The following is a 20,408-nucleotide window of genomic DNA, read 5'->3' as shown; positions in this document are numbered from 1 at the left end:
TAGTTACAGTTCTGTGTTAAGTCTCATAAAAGTGAGAGCTGTGCTCTGCTGGTTTGGCCCCCAGGGGCGCATTAAGACCTACCTGACAGGGACACCAGCAGTCTAGGTACAGCGCTGCAGCCCTAGACAAGAATCTTCTATTTTGAACCCCGATCGTTTGTTTTAGCCACAAACTCATTCTCCTCCGAGCCACTGGACTCAGCCCCATCTCCTTTCTCTTCCCCAGTTTCCGCTACAGCAGCATGGGGATGGGAGGCCCCTCTCCCGTTCCCGGAGCTGGCGGGGGGGGGGACGGACGCTGAGCTGGACAGTCCTGCTTTTGCACAAGCGCATCCTCAGCCCTTCCTGGGGGGCTCCTCGGCCAAAGGAGACGTGGGCGCTTCCACAGCCCCAGCCGGCAGCGCCTGCGGAGCAGGGTTGACACCAGCTGGGGAAGGATTCGGAGCGCCCCCAAAGGCGCTGGCTGGGGAGGAGGGTAGCGCCGGGTCCGGCTTAGGAACGGGGAGGGAGCTGGAGACGCTCCTGCGGCGAAAGCCAATGAGGGCCGCGCAGCCCTTGACGACAGCGGAAGCTCTGAGCGAGGGGCGGGGCGGGGCTGGGCTCAAGCCCTGTCCCGCCTGGCCGGAGCGAAGCGAGGCTGGGGGTGTCTGTGTGCTACCTGCCGAGCCAAGGCACGCGGGGACCGAGCGCTACCTGCCGGGCTGGCCGCTCCCGCTGAGCCTCGCCCGGGCCCTGTGAGGCGGCTGCGTTCGCTGCTGGGAGCTGAGCCCCGCCGCCTGGAGCCGGGATGTCCGCGCGGTGCTGCGCGGGCCAGGTGAGCGCCGGCGGGCGAGTCCGCTCCCCGGGGTGCCTGGGGGACGGCGAGGGGGGCCCTCTGGGGGCGGCTCCGCGTGGCTGCGGCGAGGGGTCGCTGCCCCCTTGGGGCTGCCTGTGTCGGGCGGGCAGCGCCCGCTCGTTCTCGGCCCCGCTCCGGGGTGACCCCGCGGTCAGGGCTCAGCCCAGAGCCCTGAGTTCTGCCTGGCGTCAGACGAAACCAGAACCCCTCTCTCCCCCCAGCGCCCCGGGCAGCAGGGGCGGCCCCGCCCGGCTGGCGACTCGTAAGCAAGCGGGGCTGACCTGGGCTTGCGGGGCGGCCGTGGGGGCAGAACCGGCGCTAGGCACAAGCAGACTAAGCAATTGCTTAAGGCCCCGAGCATCCCAAGGGGGCCCCATTCGCTTTTTATTATAAGACCCTCTGTAAGGGGGGGGATATTCTTCCTTAGGACCTCCAAGAGGCTACGATGGGGTGGGGGGTTGCTGCTGAGAGGGTCCTGGCAATGCTGTGGGGCTCTGCCCAGCTGAGACTCCCGACTGGGAACCTGGGTGCAGGCTCTAAGGGTCTGGCCTGGGGAGGGAAACTTGCATCGGAGTAGCTAGGTGGGTGCGGATCGCCCGAGGGAGCGCTGCTGCAGAACGATACGTACAGGTGTTACTCTGTGGTGGCCTCAGGGCTTGGCCTCAAAGGAAGGCATTATGTTGTTCCTTGTTGATGATGATGATACACTGGTTCAGGTTCCCCTAGCGTGCACACACCCTAGTAGGGCTTGCACCTTAACTCTGGTAAGGCTGCAGCACAGTGGTGCCTAGATGACCAAGCAAGAGGGGAGATGTATGCATTGCCCAGATTCTGATCTGTTACACAGGTGTAAATCGGGAGTAATTCCTAGATTTAGGGGGAGGAGTTCTACAGTTATGCCACAGTGACTGAAACCAGAATACAGCCCAAAGCAAGTGAAGTGGACCTGCTAAGCTATGTCTTCACAGCCCAAAAGATGGGAAAAATCCACACCTCTGAGAGATGTAGTTATACTGATCTAGCCCTCTAAGTAGACAATGCTGTGGTCACTCAAGGGGACATAGGTAGTGGACATAGTGAAGCACTGCAGTGGGCAGTTGCACCTTTTAAGTGTAGACCTGTCCAAAGGCACCCCTGTTTTTTACTGCAAAATCAGCATTATGCTCTGCCGGTGATGCCTTGTCTCCACTAGGATTTTACAGCACAATAGCTAACTAAATGAGCACTAATTAACCAGTGGTAAAACCACACCTTTTTTAGTGGTGAAAACAAAGCCTCCGTCAAATCCACAGAGGGTTTGGAAAACGAGGGAGGTTTTAGATGGACACTGAAATAAACAAGAAGTCAGTGAAGTTGTTTGTGGATGGGAGTGACTTTGTTCAAATGACAACAGAAGTTGGTCCAATAAAAGACACTACCTACCAGCAGATGCTCAAGCAGGGAGAGCATGGGCTCTCCTTTAAGAGGCAGTAGAGGAGGAATCTGCAATAAAATAGCCACTTGCACCTGTTTGCTGAGTATTGAGCAGTCAGTACAGTGGCATGAGATTAAATGAGCTGTTTCTGAAACCCAGACTGGAAAGCATTTGCTGCTCTCTAAACCCAGACTGAGTGCTGAGACCAGTGCTTTTCTGTGTGGGCAGCCCGGGGCTGTGGGAGAAGCCAGCTTGCTGCAGCACCCCAGAGCACGGTAGCAATTGAGAGAGATCCGGTGTGGGGTGCTGCAGTTGGTGTCTTGCCATATTTGCTGTGGAATGCACCTTTGTCTGATCACTCAGTATGCTTGAATTACAAATAAACACCATCAGACAGTGTGTCTGGCTTGCTAAGAAACTCCACATTTTAAAAAAGTGGTTAAAAAGCCAAAATACTAATATGTATATAATACATGTATGTGAATGGACAGCCCCTCAAGTTTCTCATTGTGGCTTTTATGCTATTAGGGAGGAGTTTGGAAACTCTCTTCCTCCCAGCCTCCTCCCCTCCCCAGTCAGTTCTGCATTCAGAGAATGAAATGATAGCTATGGAAAATTTTCCTCCGCATTGGAGACATCAAGAGAAATCCCCATGAAAAGTAAAATTTACTGTCATCCCCGAGGAAATGCATTCAACGCTTTCAGTCTGAGCAGTGCTGTGGTTCTGCTGTTCAAGCTACTTGCTATAAAATATGAAGAGACAAACTGATTCTCAAGGGAAATCTCTTGTGGTGTGTTAAATAATTTTTAAAATAACTTTCAGTACCTCTTTGACCTTTTAGAAAATAATAAACAAAACATAGGACCGTCGTAGTGGCTTTTGCTTTTAACTTAAGATTTTAAATTGGATTTCTTCACTCCTTTCAGTGCAGTTGGAAAATCTTGCATTTATGACTTATTAGCTATCAACATACATTCTCAGCATTTGTTCTCTGAAATTTCTGCTCTTCAATGTGCGTTTCTCCTGATAGGACAAGTTTGACAAGTTATCTTGTTCAGTTATAAAATTCCTTATTAACATAGTTGTAAAATGTGTATAGATGTATGTTTTAATAGTGGTGTCTCTGTTTATATAGTACTGTGTAAAACTGTCCCCATATTCAAGATTTTTATAATGTGCCTTTTTTCCATGGGTGCAGCTGACTGGGGTCCCTGGCTAGATGTCAGCCATGTAATTGCATTCTGCCTTCCTAAAACTTTGAGTCACTGCAATCAGAGATAACAGCATTGCCTTCTCTGTCTGTTGAGTGCACAACATTTATATTGATGGAATGTTATGGCTTATAACTTAAACGCAAGAAGCTCCAGAAATGGAAAACTTAGACTGAACATTAGGAAAAGCTTCCTGATGGATCTATATGGCTTGTGGAGTAATCTCCCAAGAGAAGTAGCGGATTGCGTGGCACACTTAAAAGTAGACTGGGTAGTGAGAATAAAATAGCAAGTACTGCTCGGACAGGGAGATAGGAATACAAGGTGTAAATTGGCCTTTTAAAACTCTAGAATCTATGCTGCATTCTAAAAATAAACAGACATGCAATGGTGTGTCCCCCTCACTTTGTTTGTTGTGGGTTAAAGGGCTTGTCTATGGTAGGAATTGACCAGTGTAAAGTTGGGGTTGCACCAGTTGTGACTTTACCGAGTTTGAAGCTGAAGTAAATCGCACTGGTTCAGTGCATTTACTCTGAGGCCATGGCTACACTCACACTTTACAGCGCTGCAACTTTCACACTCAGGGGCACCCCCCTGAGCGCTGCAAGATACAGCGCTGTAAAGCGCCAGTGTAATCAGGGAAGCAGCGCTGGGAGGATGTGGTTTACATGCAGCGCTGGGAGAGCTCTCTCCCAGCGCTGCTGCTCCGACTACACTCACCCTTGCTTTGAAATTCCAAATGTAGCCATACCCTGAGATTTTGTATCAGTGTAGCTATACCTGTGCAAAAATCTATAATGTGCACAAGCTCCAACAGGCAAAGTATGTGTCTTACGAGAACACAATGGATTTGTTGGGAAGGGATCAGATACACTCCTAGAATCCTGAAAGTAACCTTTCATTATGGGACAGTATTTAAGGTAGGACATTTTTTAGTATTTTTGTATCTCTCTCCTTTTCCCTTGCAGTTCCTATCTTCTCAAGGCACCTGCACTGAGTCTCTCTTCCCCACATCTCATTGTCAGAGGCACCATAATAGGATCAAGATTTTAAAGCAGTGTAGTGTCTCATTTTGTAGAGCATGCAAAGTTTCCTGTTTTGGTGCTTACAGGGTGGGCCTGTATGACTCCAGTCAGCTCTCCATAGTCTTAAAAACAAAAACTGATGCAGTAGTGTAGTGACTGTGAGCTGATTCCAGTTCACGACTATTATAACTGCTGTGAATGCCTGTAGCGGTGTAGAGGGTAAAGGTGGTGTCTGAACTGGATTTCCCCAAGCTGCTGTTCTCACTGACTTTTTAATACATATCTTGTCTTCATACTATAAAAGTTTACAGAACTTAAACTATCTTGAAACAAAGATTTTAAGTGCACCATGCTGGCGAGCCTGAAGGACTGTCTTTACAGCAGTGGTAGTGGTGGGAGTGCCACAGTGGACCAGCTCACAGCGTTCTATCCGCTGTCAGGTCACCTTGTTCAGAGTAGGGCTAGACCATATGGTGGCTAAAACAGGTGCCTGCTGGCATCTTGTCTGTATTAGCATGTCCACCCTTGCAGCTCTAACGGTGGTAGAGTAACCACTAGTGTAAGACATGTGGTGCCCAATTGACTCTAAAGACTAAATGTCAGTCATCTTAAAGCCACTATTGATATTGTTAGTGGTAACTTGGTTAGATTTACTAGAGTAGGATGGTAACTTAAATACTGTTTCAATGTTGCTCATTGTAACTTCTTTGAATGGAGAGAACTTATCCTATTGGTAGGGCCCAAGCAAATTCACGGCCATGAAAAATGAGTCTGGACCCTGAAATCTGGTCTCTTTGTGTGCTTTTAAACTATACTATACAGCAGGCCTGCACAACTCGTAAAGCAGCGAGGGCCACATTACTCCAAAGAAAACAGCTGAGGGCTGAAACCTCCCAGCCCCGCGGAAACATGCCCCCCCAGGACCTCCCGGCCTCAGGGAAACACCCCGCCCCAGCACTGCCCAGCCCTTCAGAAACAAACCCTCTTCCAGCGCCGCCCCACCAAAACAGCTGTGGGCCAAAAAGGTAGGTTGGGGGTGGGGAGGTGATACTTGATTTTAAATCAACCAGGGGCTCCCAGCTGAAGAGGTGGCTGGGAGTTGTCAGATGCAAATTAAAGGGCCAGGGCTCTGGAGGCTGGGGGAACCCGGAGCTTTGCGGGGCTGGGGCAGGGATTTAAAGAGCCCAGAGCTCCTGCTGCTGAGGGGAGCCTGAGCCCTTTAAATCCCAGCCCCAGCCTATCTGCTGGAGCCGCGGCTGGGATTCAAAGGGCTCTGGGCTGCCTGCAGCTGCGGGGAGCCCTGAGCCCTTTAAATCTCAGCCACCGCCTGGATTCAAAGGACACTCGTCTGCCCGTGGCGGCAGGGAGCCCCGAGCCCTTTAAATCTCAGCCGCAGCCAGGAATCTCTGCGGGCAGCCCAGAGCCCTATGAATCCCGGCCACAGCTGGGATTTAAAGGGTCTGGGCTCCCTGCCGCTGCGGGCAGCTCAGAGGCTTTTGAATCCCGGCTGCGGCTGGGATTTAAAGGGCTCTGGGGTCCCCATGGCTGAGGGCAGCCCAGAGCCCTTTGATTCCCCGCCACGGGCTGCACAGTGAGCCTCCGCGGACCGCATGTGGCCCAGACCTGCTATGCAGATTTCATGGGGGAGACCAGAGTTTCTCCAAGTTGGGACCCTGACCCAAAAGGAAGTTGCGGGGGTCTACAAGGTTGTTTTAAGGATTTGTGATATTGCCACCCTTACTTCTGCACTGCCTTCAGAGGTGGGTGGTTGGAGAATGACAGCTGGTGGCTGGGCACCCAGTTCTGTAGACTGCGCCCCACCAGCAGCAGCGTAGAAGTAAGGGTGGCTATACCATACCATGCCATCCTTACTTCTGTGCTGCTGCTGCTGCCCATCTCTGAAGACGCAGTACCGCAACCCCCCACAATAACCTTGCAAACCCTGCCCCTAACCCCCACAACTCCTTTGTGAGTCAGGACCTTTACAATTACAACACTGTGAAATTTCAGATTTAAATAGCTGAACTCATGAAATTTACGATTTTTAAAATCCTATGTCTGGAATTGACTAAAATGGAACATGAATTTGGTAGAGCTCTCTATATATACATGTATATATTAAAAAAGCCTGCTTCCTTACTGTCTTTCTGAAGTTGTTTAACTATCTGTAAAACCAGCTGAAAATGTGGATGAGAAAGAAAGAGCCTCTCTCTTTGGGCGGGGGATATAGCTCAGTGGTTTGAGCATTGGCCTGCTAAACCCAGGGTTGTGAGTTCACTCCTTGAGGAGGCCATTTAGGGATCTGGGACAAAAATCTATCTGGGGATTGATCCTGCTTTGAGCAAGGGGTTGGACTGGATGACCTCCTGAGGTCCCTTCCAATCCTGGTATTCTGTGATTTATTGATAACCAGCATCATAGCTTGTTGCTCCAAAACTGCAACCAAGATCTGGTGTAATCACTTATCTCAAATAGTTGCTCCAAGTGTAAGATATTGACAAAGGGCTCTGAATCAGGCAGTGTTTGACTCCAAATGTGGAAAGCCTAGACATTCTTCAACTTCCACTTGGTCGTCATATCACCAGTTTTTGCCTCCCATGCTCTCGCTTGATTTAGAGTTCACCAATCTTTTTGTTTAAGGTCAGTGCCCAAGAGGAGTTGTTCTGAAGGAACCAGGTTCTCAAGAATCAGCATTTTTGTTTCCATTTTGTTACTCTGCAGCCTTCCACAATGGTATTTTTGGGATAAGGAATTTCCAGAGGCAAAGCTCTTTCTGGACTTCCATCTCTCACATTGTGGAAGTGTCCATGCAGTGGGTGTCTCAGAGTATTCATTTGTTTTTGTCTCTTTTCTTTGAAATGCATCCTGCCTTGCTGATAGTAATGCAGTCCCCATGAGGCAGCATACTGCAGTGTGCGAGTCCGTTTCAAAGTTCCTGTGATGATCCTACAGGACTGTATTCAATATTAATGTGTGCATGGCTTGAATGCAGAAAAGTGTTCCACAGCTGAAGAACACAAGGTGAGACTGTTTGCTTGGAGTGTTTTGGGGTCATCTCCCAGTTGATATTGGCTGATTTCTAGGGAACACAGTTTTTCAAGTAGTGTCCTTATGGGTGCTCCACTTCATGTGTGCATGTACACCATGTGCTTTTAATCAGAGATTTTCAGTAGTAGGGTCCTGCCTGTACCAAGGATATATAGAGATGAGAAGGAACTGAGGGGAGTTCACTCACACAACTACCACACAGCCTGAGATGGTGCATTTAGCATGCCTACTTCCAGTTTTTCCTGAAGCTTGCCTTTACTATAACTTAGTGTAGTTTTAGTTTAGTTTAGTCTAGTTGGCTGTCACTATTGTTCCTTTTTTACCTTTGTTGGTTTTTACTGTCAAACTCAACCCCTTTCCCCTGCCTTTTATCCTTTATTATTGACCATAATAATGTGCCTTTTTATTCCCAAAAGTATAAGCTAACTCTGCCTTCAGCATGGTGAAAGCATGTCTGCATAAAGAACTCAGGCTGAAGGCATGGTACCTGGTTCTTGTCACACAGACAGAAAGCAGAAGACTAGAAGTCCAAAGTGCAGGCAATGCAATGTTTATTGGGGTTAGTTCAAAGCAAGCATATCCATAGCTCTAGACACCGGCAGAGTCTGTTTCCCAGTGTTCTGTTCCCAGCTCTGATGCCGCAAAGCATTTATTCCGTGACCCCCTTCCCAGCTCTGATGCTGCAGAGCCTTGCCTGTGTCCCTGTTTCCCATTCCCACCTCCTCCTTCTTAGCAAGCCCGAATATATCTGCAGTGCACGTGCCTAGTCACACCCCTTACAACTTATGGTCAAGTTCCATTTTGGAGGGTTGAGAGTCGGGGGAGGGGGGGGTCTTCATTCCACCTCTTTTGTATCTCATGGGAGGGGTAAGGAATGAGGTTGTGTTCTGGCCAAGGTCAGGCCTTTCTTTAGCTTTTAGAGTGTCTTATGCCTTCCCCGCCCCCGAATCTCCTTGCCCCTCCTCTTAAGCTAAGGTCAAGCAACCAGTTACACTGAGGCCTGGTCTACACTACGCATTTAAACCGATTTTAGCAGCGTTAAACCGATTTAATGCTGTACCCGTCCACACTGAGGCCCTTTATATCGATATAAAGGGCTCTTTAAATCGGTTTCTGTACTCCTCCCCAACGAGAGGAGTAGCGCTAAAATCGGTAGTACCATATTGGGTTAGGGTTAGTGTGGCCGCAAATAGACGGTATTGGCCTCCGGGCGGTATCCCACAGTGCACCACTGTGACCGCTCTGGACAGCAATCTGAACTTGGATGCAGTGGCCAGGTAAACAGGAAAAGCCCCGTGAAATTTTTATTTTCATTTCCTGTTTGCCCAGCTTGGAGCTCTGATCAGCACGGGTGGCAATGCAGTCCCAAATCTAAAAAGAGCTCTGGCATGAACCGTATGGGAGATACTGGATCTGATCGCTGTATGGGGAAACAAATCTGTTCTATCAGAGCTCCGTTACAGAAGATGAAATGCCAAAGCGTTTGGAAAAAAAAATCTACAGGCTGCACAGTGCTGCGTGACAAGCGTAACGGGAAGCCAGAGGCTCAAATGGACGCTTATGGAAGGAGGGAGGGATACTGAGGACTCCAGCTATCCCACAGTCCCCAGCAGTCTCCGAAAAGTATTTGCATTCTTGGCTGAGCCGTGGTTCTAGGTATAGCTTGTCAATTTACTCCCTCCTCCCACCACGTGAAATAAAAGGGAAAGAAATCGTTTCTTGACTTTTTTCAGTGTCACCCTATGTCTACTGAATGCTGGTGGTAGATGCGATGCTGCAACAGTGAAGAGCAGTATCCGCTCTTCTCCCCTCCCCGGTGGCAGACGGTACAATATGACTGCTATCCGTTGTCACCATCAGCCCGTGCCTAATAACTGCTGAATATCCCTGGCTGGCCTCAGGGGCGCCTGGGTAAAAATAGAATGATTCCTGGTCATTCCCAGTAGATGGGACAGAACGGCTGGTAACCGTCCTCATCATAGCAACTAGGGGCTGAGCTCCATCAGCCCCCTCCCTTTCCTGTGCAAAGAAAAGATTCTGTACTGCCTGGACTATCATAGCAGCAGGATGCTGGGCTCCTCTCCTCCGCACCGCTTAATGTCCTGCCTGGACTGTCATAGCACCGGGAGGCTGCCTCCCCCTCATTTTATCTCACTAACAAGTCACTGTTTGTTATTCCTGCATTCTTTATAACTTCATGACACAAATGGGGGGGACACTGCCACGGTAGCCCAGGAAGGTTGGGGGAGGAGGGAAGCAACGGGTAGGGTTGTTGCAGGGGCATCCCCCGTGAATGGCATGTAGCTCATCATTTCTGCAGGTTCTGACACGGAGCAGCTGTTCTCTCTGATACACTAGTTCTCTAGTACACTTGCCCCATATTCTAGGCAGAACTGACTCTATTTTTAGAAACCATAAAGGAGGGATTGACTTGGGGAGTCATTCCCAGTTTTGCTTTTGCGCCCTCGGTCGATCTCAGCCAGGGGCACCCATGATAGCAGCAGACAGCATAGGACAGATAACCGTCATCTCATTGCCAAATTACACTGGCAGCAGACAGTACAGAACGACTGGTAACATCTCTGCTATCATGCAAAAGCAAATGAATGCTGCTGTGTAGCGCTGGAGTATCGCCTCTGTCCGCGGCATCCAGTACACATAGGGTGACTGTAAAAAAACAAAAAAACAAACCAAAAAAAAAAAGGCTGAACGGGCTCTGGTTGCTGTGCTATGACATCTGCCAGGACAAGCCAGGGAAAAAGGGCGCGAAATGATTGTCTGCCGTTGCTTTCCCAGAGGAAGGAATGACTGATGACATTTACCCAGAACCACCCACGACAATGATTTTTGCCCCATCAGCCACTGGGCTCTCAACCCAGAATTCTAAAGGGCGGGGGAGACTGCGGGAACTATGGGATAGCTACGGAATAGCTACCCACAGTGCAGCGCTCCGGAAATCGACGCTAGCCTCGGACCATGGATGCACACTGCCGAATTAATGTGGTTAGTGTGGCCGCGTGCACTCGACTTTATACAATCTGTTTTATAAAATAGGAATTATCCCGTAGTGTAGACGTACCCTGAAAGGCTGCTCGCTCCCACCATACCATGTAACACTTTAGTTCTATCCCTTATCTCTTCCCATTATGCTAACAAACTCATCTAGCCAGGCAGAAGCAACACACAGTGTCTTTGTCCTTTGTTTACACATACTCTTATTTTTCATACTAATATCAACAAGTTAAACCCAAAATTCTATCTCAAGCTGACTGACAAGCCTATATACTAACAGTACTTCTCTATTAAGAAGCAGCTTTGCTTCTCATGTCTCCCTGTTTTGTTTTTCTTGGTTTCTGTTTGCTTTTCTATATTTCTGTTAGAATAGTGACACCCACCCTCTTGAGCTAGAGAGACATTCCTTATTGAGTCTGTGGTTCATATCAAAGACTTTGTGCTAGTCATGGGAAAAATTACTGGGTTTAATTTCAAAGTACCGGTGATTAGTTTTATTGTGTAACTTGTTGGCCTTAAGAATGAGGAACAAATTCTCCTAGGACAGTATATGAATTACACTTTATTTCAAGACCAAGCCATGCCAGACATCCACTTGGTGTTGCCTATCTAAATAACTGTGTTCTGATTTCTCAGAACAAAAATCCTGTTAGCCATTACAAAGGCACACTGCTGAACTTTTAACAGTCATGCTATAGTATTGCTAACTCTGACTCAAAATTAGTAATAATAAGACATCTAGTATTAATTAACTGTGCTGCCTGACATGTATCCTTGCCAAGTGGATACTGGAATCCCGCTCTGAAAATATTTCAGTTTACAAAATATAATCTCTACAACTGATGCAAAACAGGAAATTTCCGAACTTGTTTAAAATGAACATGTTAGAACCCTCATTCTTGTAATGCATTTATAACAGGAATGAAGTCTGTGTGTGTGTGTGTTGTTTTTATGGTCTTTTTGTTTTTTAGATTTTTGTTAGTTCTTTTTAGCAGATTCCCCCTGGAATGTAATGAAGGATATAGTCTATACAAGACCTGTACAATAGAGAGTTGCTTTTGATTATATAAAAACATCTGTTTAAATTTACAGGAAACAGGAGTTTACATTTGGCTTTTCTTCTGTAGTTTGTCTCATGAGAGTAAAGTAGAGCTCATGTTTGAGAAAAGCAGCTGTTTGTGGAAAATCTTGATTAAAATGGACATGGTTTTTCCAGTGTTAAATGAATGCAAATTAAATATGAAATGTTTTTAGATGACAATATTATGTAGTGATTAGGTAGTTGGTGAGAATATAATACAATGTCTTGTGTAAAATTTCCATTTGGATCCTATGTAATTATTGATATTTAAAATCATGTGAAGCCAGCTTTACAGGTCTATCTGTCAAATTATGTAAGTTTGCTTCTTCAATACCACTCTGCATTTAGCAATCATATCTTGTGATAAAGTGCAATAAGACCTGTCCTTAATGGAATATCAGATTTATACTATACCCAGTACTGCCTGAATATGGCATACTATATCAGATTTATACTATATTCAGTTCCGGTTCATTTTAACTCTCAGTTAAAATGAATCAGATCTCAAAATCCAATTTTTTTGTGCTGGTTTTTAAAAAAATCTATATCTTGCTTTTAGATTGTCTTCTGGCTTTTAAATTCCCCCTCCCTACTTGCAATGTGTGGATGACAGGCCAAGGTTGAAAATCCAACCTTGGGTACATGCAAAATGTGTGCACAAAAACGCAGACCCTGGCTCTTCTGGACCCCTAACTCTATCTCTTTTTCTCCCCACAGCTTTTGGCTTCCCTGGCTCCCCACTGTCTGCCTTCCCAACTCCAACAGCAAGCTCTCCACTTCCTCCAGCCCCAATTGTCAGGCAGGCTCCAGTAGTTTGCCCCCTTGCAGAGGTTTCCACTGGGCGCTTCTCATTAACTCCTCCTTTTGGCGCTGTGGTAGCAGAGGGAGTTAGGCTGCTCCTGCAGCCAACCTCAGGGAAGGGGTTATGCTGAGCCTGCTCCAGAACTCTGGCTGCTTGGAGCCCACTGGGATGCCCTGTGATAATGCATGCAGCTGCTATGGTTGTCTGCTGAGTAAGTGGTAGAGTCCCCTCTAGCTGCTGGAGGGGAGAACCTTGCAGCTCAGGCAGGATTCCTGCATTGCCTGTGTTGTCTTACAAGATCCTCCCCAAATTTGCCCTTGAATGTTGGCAACTCTTTTTACTACATAGGGCTGCTACCTGGCCAGTTTTTAACTGGTCTGGCTGGTTTTTGTCGTGCCTGCCTGTTGCCAGTGGGAATTTACCTTTTTTGTCATGGCACCAATGTTCCCTCTGTAAACTGCAGCGTGCACACTTGGCGGTGGCCAAGCAGCATATAACTTCCAGTGCACACAAGTCACATGGCTTGAAGTGGAACGTGGTTGGCACAGTGCTCAGGTGCCAGCAATCTGTGAAACCCGTGGCAGGTACTCGCAGTGCGTGACGGACCTGAGGCTCACCAGCAGGGGGAGAGAAGGTGGTGGAGAAGGCAGGGGCTGCTGGGATGGCATGGTAATGGGGGCTTACTCAAGGGCTGGGGCTCCTTGGAGGGGGGTGAGTGTGGAAGCTTATGGGAATGTAACAGGCAAAGAGGCCATGAACCACCCCCAAGTCCTCCCCACCTACACTACTGCCTGCACGAGAGGGGATAAAGGAGGTCAGGCTGGTGGTGGGGACCTGGGGAGCAGGTCGCTGGCTGCTTTTTTTTTTTTTTTTTTTTTTTTTTTTTTTTGCATTTCAGAGCTGGCAACCCTGCTACTACAATATTTAAGAGATCTTGTCCTTTGGAGATGGTCTCCATGTAAGAAATGCTTGTTCCGCAGCTGGACTGCACTTGGAGACACTGCCAGCCTGAACTAGTTAGTTTAAAAAGGAGTGAAAATTCATTTCCCCTCCATCACTGCTTACATCCCCTCCTTCACCTGACAGATTTTTGTGGCTTTCCAGTCCTTTCCTCTCTTCCCCCCCTCACTCTGCCCCATATAGGTCATTAGTAAGAGATGGAACTAGTTATACAGGGCAAATGGCAAAATCCAGTTGTCACAGTTTCAGGATAACTTCACCTCTCTCTCTATCCGTACCCCTCCAGCCTTCATAGTCTACTTCAGGAGTGCATAGGCAGGTTTCCAGATATCTGTGGGCAGGGACCTTTATCCCACTCCCTTCTGACCAAAGCTCCCTGCCTTACACTGCAATATCCCCGGCAAGCCAGTCTGCCTGAAGGCCAGTACTTGCACTTCACTTTTTCTCTTAGGGCTATGGCCCTATTGCCAGCAGTTACATGTTACGACACAGCCCCTTCTGGGCAACGACATATACTCTTAAGGTAAAAGCATTACAGAGAACTTATAAAAAACAATAAACATTCTTATTCATGTGCTAAAAGTTTACTAGGAGTCACCCGTCAGTCTTATGGGTCCCCAGTAGGCCTAGTCTTTCTAACTCTTCTGCCAAGTGTTGGGCTCCCTTGAACAGATGGTCCTGTCTGTTTACTGGATCAGAAAGAAAGCCAGTGTCAATTTAAACTCTGACTTTCTATGCCCAAAGCCTTTTCTTTAGGTTTCTAGACAGCCTAGTTTGAACCAGTGTAGGCAAGCTTCCCCAGGGGGTGGTACCTCTCTGGAGGTGTTTAAATCAAAGTTATTCACCTTTATCACCTCCACTGTTTTTTGGTTCCCAGGGGAGCTGTGATAACCCTGCCATCTGGAATTGCATACAATCCCTGGCCCACAGTGCTGCAGAAACTCAACATAATAGGGTCCCAAAGATATTGCGTGGGTTTATAAATCAGGCTAATAAAAGTCATGGACAGGTCACGACAATAATGAAAAATTAACGGAAGTCCATGACCTGTTCCAGACTTTTATTAAAAATATCCATGACTAAATGGGGAGGGTGGGCAGCTGTGGGCAGGCTAGGAGCTCCAGGAGCCCCCACCACCAATGGGGGCTTGGAGCTCCAGGGATTCCCCTCCGCTGGCAGCCAGGAGCTCGGGGAGTCCCCCTGCTACTTGCGGCGGTTGGGAGCTCCGGGGGTACCCTGGCCAGCACTGGCTGAAGTCACAGTTTTCATGTTTATATTATAATTAAGGTTGTGATTTAATTATAATATCTGTCACGGGAGTGCTGTTAAATGCACAGAATAAAGAACTAAAGAAACAGGTTTTATTTTTCTCTAACCTCTTTCAATTATCATGACTGGAGCTACTTGCAACAATAGTAGGTTAAAAAAATCGATGTTTATATTTTTAAATTAGTGGTTTCCCTTTAATACAAAGATGTCAAGATTATCCTTTTTCTAGAAATATGTAGCTAGTCAGAAGATATTCTTCTTCATTCCTATAGCTCTCTAGTCTTGCAATTTAGACTGCTTTATTATTTAATCTCTGTTTACACTTCTTCCCCAACCCTGTTATGAAGTGGCTACTTAGTGACATTCCAGTTTTGGAACAGTCACTTTCTCAGCTTCAGAGTAAGTATTGCATAAGAACAGGGCTAGTACAATTAAAAGGTAAGGAAACCCTTTGATGGGAATGGAAGCAGGTGCAAACCTTACTTGTACTGGCTTAGGTTAGTCTCAGTAATGAAGAGTTTCTCCCATCAGGAGGGAGGAGATGTGCTGGTACACTACTGCAAAATGTGTTAGCATAGGGAAGATATTATGATTTACTGGATGAGATACTATATGTGTGGCAAATCTTTTATAAATTTTAGGACTACTTTGAAACACGTGGTTAACATGGTAATTAACCATTTGAAGATCACCACACTCTGATTATTTCCATGTTAATTTTATATCTGAAGAATTAATGGCATTTTCATTTGGCTCAAACACCACAAGAATTTAACATTCTGACATGCTAATAATTGCTTATGTAATAATACCATCAGAACACCGTACAAATGTTAACTCATACTTTCAACACCCTGGTACAGTAGATAAATATTGTCCTGATTTTGTAGATGGGGGAAACAGATATGAGGATTTAGACGAAGACTCTCAAAATGGGGTCCTTAAATTATGCTTCTAAATTAGCCATAGCATTTACGATCATCACTTCATGCACGTTTTTGAAAATATGACCTTTATGATTTGCCCATGGCAACACAGTAAATCAGTTTTGATGCTGAGATTAAAAATACTTTTACTTGAGAAGGAATCCTTGCATATAGAAGGGTTTTAACAGAAACTTGCACACTTTGTTGCGTTTAGGCATCCTTTGTTTAAGATAAAACTGCTGAATCACAAGCATATTGCCATTCACAAGCATCCTACCATTTTATTGTTCCAACAGAACTAAAACTTTTTACTGTGTAAAATACTAGTAAGTGGATTCTGAAGGTGTTTAAACTGAAGTGTAAGAATGCATTGGAAGAGAATCAGAGAGATTTTTAGGGATTGCATTTCTTACAGCACCATTTGTTTTGAAGAACTTGATCTAAATACATTATTTTGAAGAGAGCCACCTAGAACCAATAGTCTGGTATGACCACTAACTTTATGATGCGACATCAGTGTTGTCAGTATAGGGAAGCTTTCAGAAACTAGACATTCCACATGCACAAATAATGTTTGAATATGTGAGGTGTTCCACACACTGAAAATGGCAGCAAGATAAATCTAAAATATGATAAATAGTTGGTCAAAATTTTTCACATTAAATTTTTGTTTAAACACAAATGTTTTTTCCTAAAACCAAAAAATTTTGTGAAAATGATTGACAATATCACAATTTTCCAGAACATTATTTACTGTTATAATAAACATTTTATAGAATTTTTTTCCAAAATCATTTTTGAAATCACTATTGAATTTTTTATGAAAAATGGAAATAACTACTTTTTTCTTTCTTTTTTTTTTTTTTTGCTAAATGCTTTTTGACCAGCTATATTGACAATAACCTAAATTAAAGCCTTTCACTGATCTGGGCTATTACTTACAGTGCACTTGAAAATAAATAGCGTAAGTTGGGAAAGGGTTAACTTCTACTCTGGATTTCTGGTTTCCTGGCTTCTGTCAGTTTGTATGAAAGCTTTAACACTAGCTTTTAAAAAAAAAAAATTTTTTTTTAAAGGCCTGGTGAACTCAATGCAAAAGATTCCTTTTAAAGACAAAACATATTCTTGGAGATGGATACTGTCTATTTACTCAAAACTAAAGCAGCTGTTCCAGCTAACTGTGAGGTTAAATCAGTATGTAGACTTTACTTATACTGCTTTCTTGTTCCTATGCTTTATATATTATTCAGGCAATTATTTTTGAAAAATCTAGAATTTAGATTTTTCTTTTCTCCGCTGATACGTAATGCATGTTAATCTGTTATCTTGTTTGTACATTTCCGAATTTTGAACATTAGGGTTAAATTGGACAACGTTCGCTGAAAGGAGCGATGGCTTTGAAGCTTAAAAACTAAATTATTTTGCCTCACTTGTTGGCTGTTATTTTTTCAAAAGTGTTTGTACTATAATTCCTCCTCACGAATATCCTGTCAGTTATTCACCCCACTCTTGTATTTGAGACAAAAGTAGATAATGACCATCTTGTATAGTGTCTAAGGATCCCAAAGTTTTCAATTTAATGAAATAGAAGAGTTCTTTATCATCCCAAATGGCTTGTTTTACAGATCGAGTGAGACTTGACATCCCTAAAGACTCAAGTGTGGAGAAATTTGCCTTACAATATCCTGAGTGAGGAATTAAAAATGCTGAAATCTGAACTGCTGCGGAGTTGGATGCAGCAGGATGCTAGGGACAGTTCTTTTAGCAGGTGTATGGTCCATCAGAGAGTTTTCTTACGTTATGGTGAATTTTTTGGATACTTTCTTAGAGTGAGCATAGGAGGCAGAGAGAAATCATCTAAAACTTGAACAATACACACATCTTCCTTTACTAAAGTGCCATCTCGTATGTCCTCATGGGTCCTCCTATTTCCCGTTTGTCCTCATGACTACTTCACTCCTCCTGTGTCCTATGTAGAGACAGTCTCAAAGCAATAGGTCCCAGCTTGATTTCAGCTCCGACCCTCCAATCCTGTGGAGTCCTGGGACCCTGGGTCCAAGCTCTGGGTTAGCACAATTATTGTGTAGCTAAAAGGGGGATTAGGCTTTAGCTTGAGTTCAAACCCTGGGCTTACACTGCAGTGTAGACATACTCTGTGGTTCCCTTACCTCTCCCAGTCAGCTGCCTCTCTTTGCAGAAGCCCATTTGATCTGAACAGTTTAGAACAGTGATTTTCAAACTTTTTTTTCTCCTGGGGACCCAGTTGAAGAAAATTGTTGATGCCTGAAACCCAGTGGAGCTGGAGATGACGGGTTTGCGGTGTGGGAGGGGGTGCGGGGTGTGGGACGGGGTGCAGGCTCTGGGGTGGGGCTGGGGATGAGGGGTTTAGGGTTCAGGAAAGGTTCTGGGTTTGGGAGGGTCTCAGGGCTGGGGTAGGGGATTGGGGTGCAGACTTCTGGGGGTTCCTGGTCAGTGACGCAGATGGGGTGTAGAGGCAGGCTTCCTGCCTGTCCTGACAACGTGGACCGTGCTGCGCCCCATAAGTGGTCAGCGGCAGGTCTGGCTCCTAGGCGGAGGCACACAAGCGGCTCCCTGTGGCTCTTGCTCGCAAGCGCGCGCGCGCGCACACACGTTTCCATTGGCTGGTGCTCGTGGCAGGGCCCCCTGCATAGAAGCTGGACCCACTGCTGGCTTCTTCCGGGGCACAGCGCAGTGTCAGAACAGGTAGGTACTTAGCATGCCTTAGCTGGGCAGCACCGCCGGCAGGACTTTTAAAGTCCCAGTTGGTGCTGCTGACCAGAGCCACTAGGGTTCCTGAGTGCTGAGCAAGGCGACCCAGTGCCTACATGCCGCGACCCTGACCCAAACTTTGAAAAACAATGGTTTTGAGGGAGGTGCAGGGGATGAGCTGCTTGGAGCCAGCTGCTGCTAAGAGATAATCAGCTGGAGGGGGTGAGGAAGGAGACCACTGAGCTCCTCATCAAATGTGGGTGTTTCCCGTGGGGTTCCATAAGGGATCAGTATTAGGCCCAGTGCTATATGACATTTCATCACTGATCTGAAAGTAAATATAAAATCACTGGTGATAAAATTTGCAGATGACGCAAAGATTGGTGGAGTTGTTAATAATGCGGAGGACAAGGCAGTGATGCAGAACAATCTGGATCACTTGGTAAGCTTGGCCCATTCCAACAAAATTTGTTTTTAATACAGCCAAATGCTGAGTTAGACATCAAGGAATGCAGGCCATACAAACAAACTGAGGAACAGTATCCTGGAAAGCAGTGACTCTGAAAAGGATTTAGGCGTCACAGTGGACAAGAAATACATGAGCTTCCAGTGAAATGCAGTGGCAAAAAGGCTGATATGACCTTTGGACATGTAAACAGGAGTAGGCATAGTGAGGGAATTTTATATCTGTGCATACAGTCTTAGTGAGACTGATACTGGAATATTATGTACAGTTCTGATGTCAACATTTTAAAGAGACTGTTGAAAAACTGGACAGGGTGCAGAAAAATTATTTGAGGGCTGGAGGAAATGCCTTACAGGGAGACTTAAAAGAGCTCAATCTGTTTAGCTTATCGAAAAGATTGAGAGGTGACTTGATTACAGTGTATAAGTATCTTCAAGGAGAGAAAATACAAGGTATTAAAGGGTTCTTTAGCAGAGAAAGGCATAACAAGAACCAGTGACTGGAAGCTGAATCCCAACAAATTCAAATTAGAAATAAGGCACAATTTTTTTCAATAGCGAGGGTGATTATCCACTGGAATAAACTGCCAAGGGTGGTGGTAGCTTCTCCTTCTCTTGATGTTTTCAGATCAAGACTGATTGTCTTTTTGGAAGATGTGCTTTAACTAAACACACAGGTTATTGGGCATGAAATACCCAGAGGTAAATGGGTGAAGTTTAATGACCTGTGACAGACTAGCTGATCTAAGGTTCTTTTTTGGCCTTCAGCTCTATGAATCTGTGCCAGATACTTATCACAACTGTTTAACTGTAGATTTAACAAATCCAAAATATGCTCAGCAGCAGTTCAGCTCTGTGGCTAACCTCTGCTTTGACTAGAGTTTAAGCATAGTTAAGGATAAAAGTCACAAACCGGTCATGGGCTTCTGTGAATTTTTGTTTGTTGCCTGCAATCTGTCCATGACTTTTACTAAAAATAACTCTGACAATCTTAGTCTAAACATAGTTTATCCTCAGCCCTGTTTCAGTTAAACCCATTGCTGAAATGGTGCTACCTCCCGCTGTATATGCTTCCTTAAGGAGAAAGCTATCGTCTGCCACAGCACAGTCCCAGGACAGTGTGCAGGGCAGTCACCTGGTGCTGGTTTTGAAAATGCAAATTACTGTCAGGCATGCCACAGCAGTAGGTGAACGGGCACACCCAGGCCATGTTTGTATGTGTGACTTGCTGCACATTTAAAACTGACTTCAGAAAAATACATCCAGTTCATACACAGGGAGGTGGGAGGGGTGGATCCACAACTATGCATTAAAATAGATTGCAAATCACCTTAATTTTATACCCATCACAAAATATGTTGGTTTAAGCGGCACAGTCAGCTATGAATATTAAAGGGGGAAGTGTTAAAAAGCCAGTTGAGACTAAGACAAAGAAATGAACAAAATATTCCCATCAATTAAATTAGTTACTTCATGCGCACAATTTCCCACTAAAACAAATCATTGTAAGGTCTATGTAACCCATTACAGAAACTCCTCAAAGCATATATAACAGAGCAGGAATTTCAATAACTAATAAAATAGGACCTAACTGCTAATGTGTCCGGCACTTGTCACTTGTGCTTAAAT

General features: G+C 45.6%; 1 protein-coding gene across 2 annotated transcripts in view; it reads left to right on the top strand.

The window, feature by feature from the left end:
* The first annotated feature begins 606 nt into the window (after positions 1–606).
* The window catches only part of SERINC5 (serine incorporator 5), a 77,955-nt gene continuing 58,153 nt past the window's right edge, over positions 607–20,408 (top strand). For both annotated transcript variants that reach the window (XR_004001049.1, XM_030567776.1), the window contains exon 1: positions 607–814. Coding sequence is in view for 1 of the 2 variants with exons in the window: in XM_030567776.1 (XP_030423636.1) it covers positions 788–814 (27 nt within the window). In the remaining variant the exon portion in view is untranslated. The remainder of the gene's footprint in view (positions 815–20,408) is intronic.

This window comes from Gopherus evgoodei, chromosome 6 (assembly GCF_007399415.2).
Source record: "Gopherus evgoodei ecotype Sinaloan lineage chromosome 6, rGopEvg1_v1.p, whole genome shotgun sequence".
Lineage (NCBI taxonomy): Eukaryota > Metazoa > Chordata > Testudines > Testudinidae > Gopherus > Gopherus evgoodei.
Note: the sequence above shows the minus strand (reverse complement) of the source record. Positions and strands in the feature narration are given on the sequence as shown.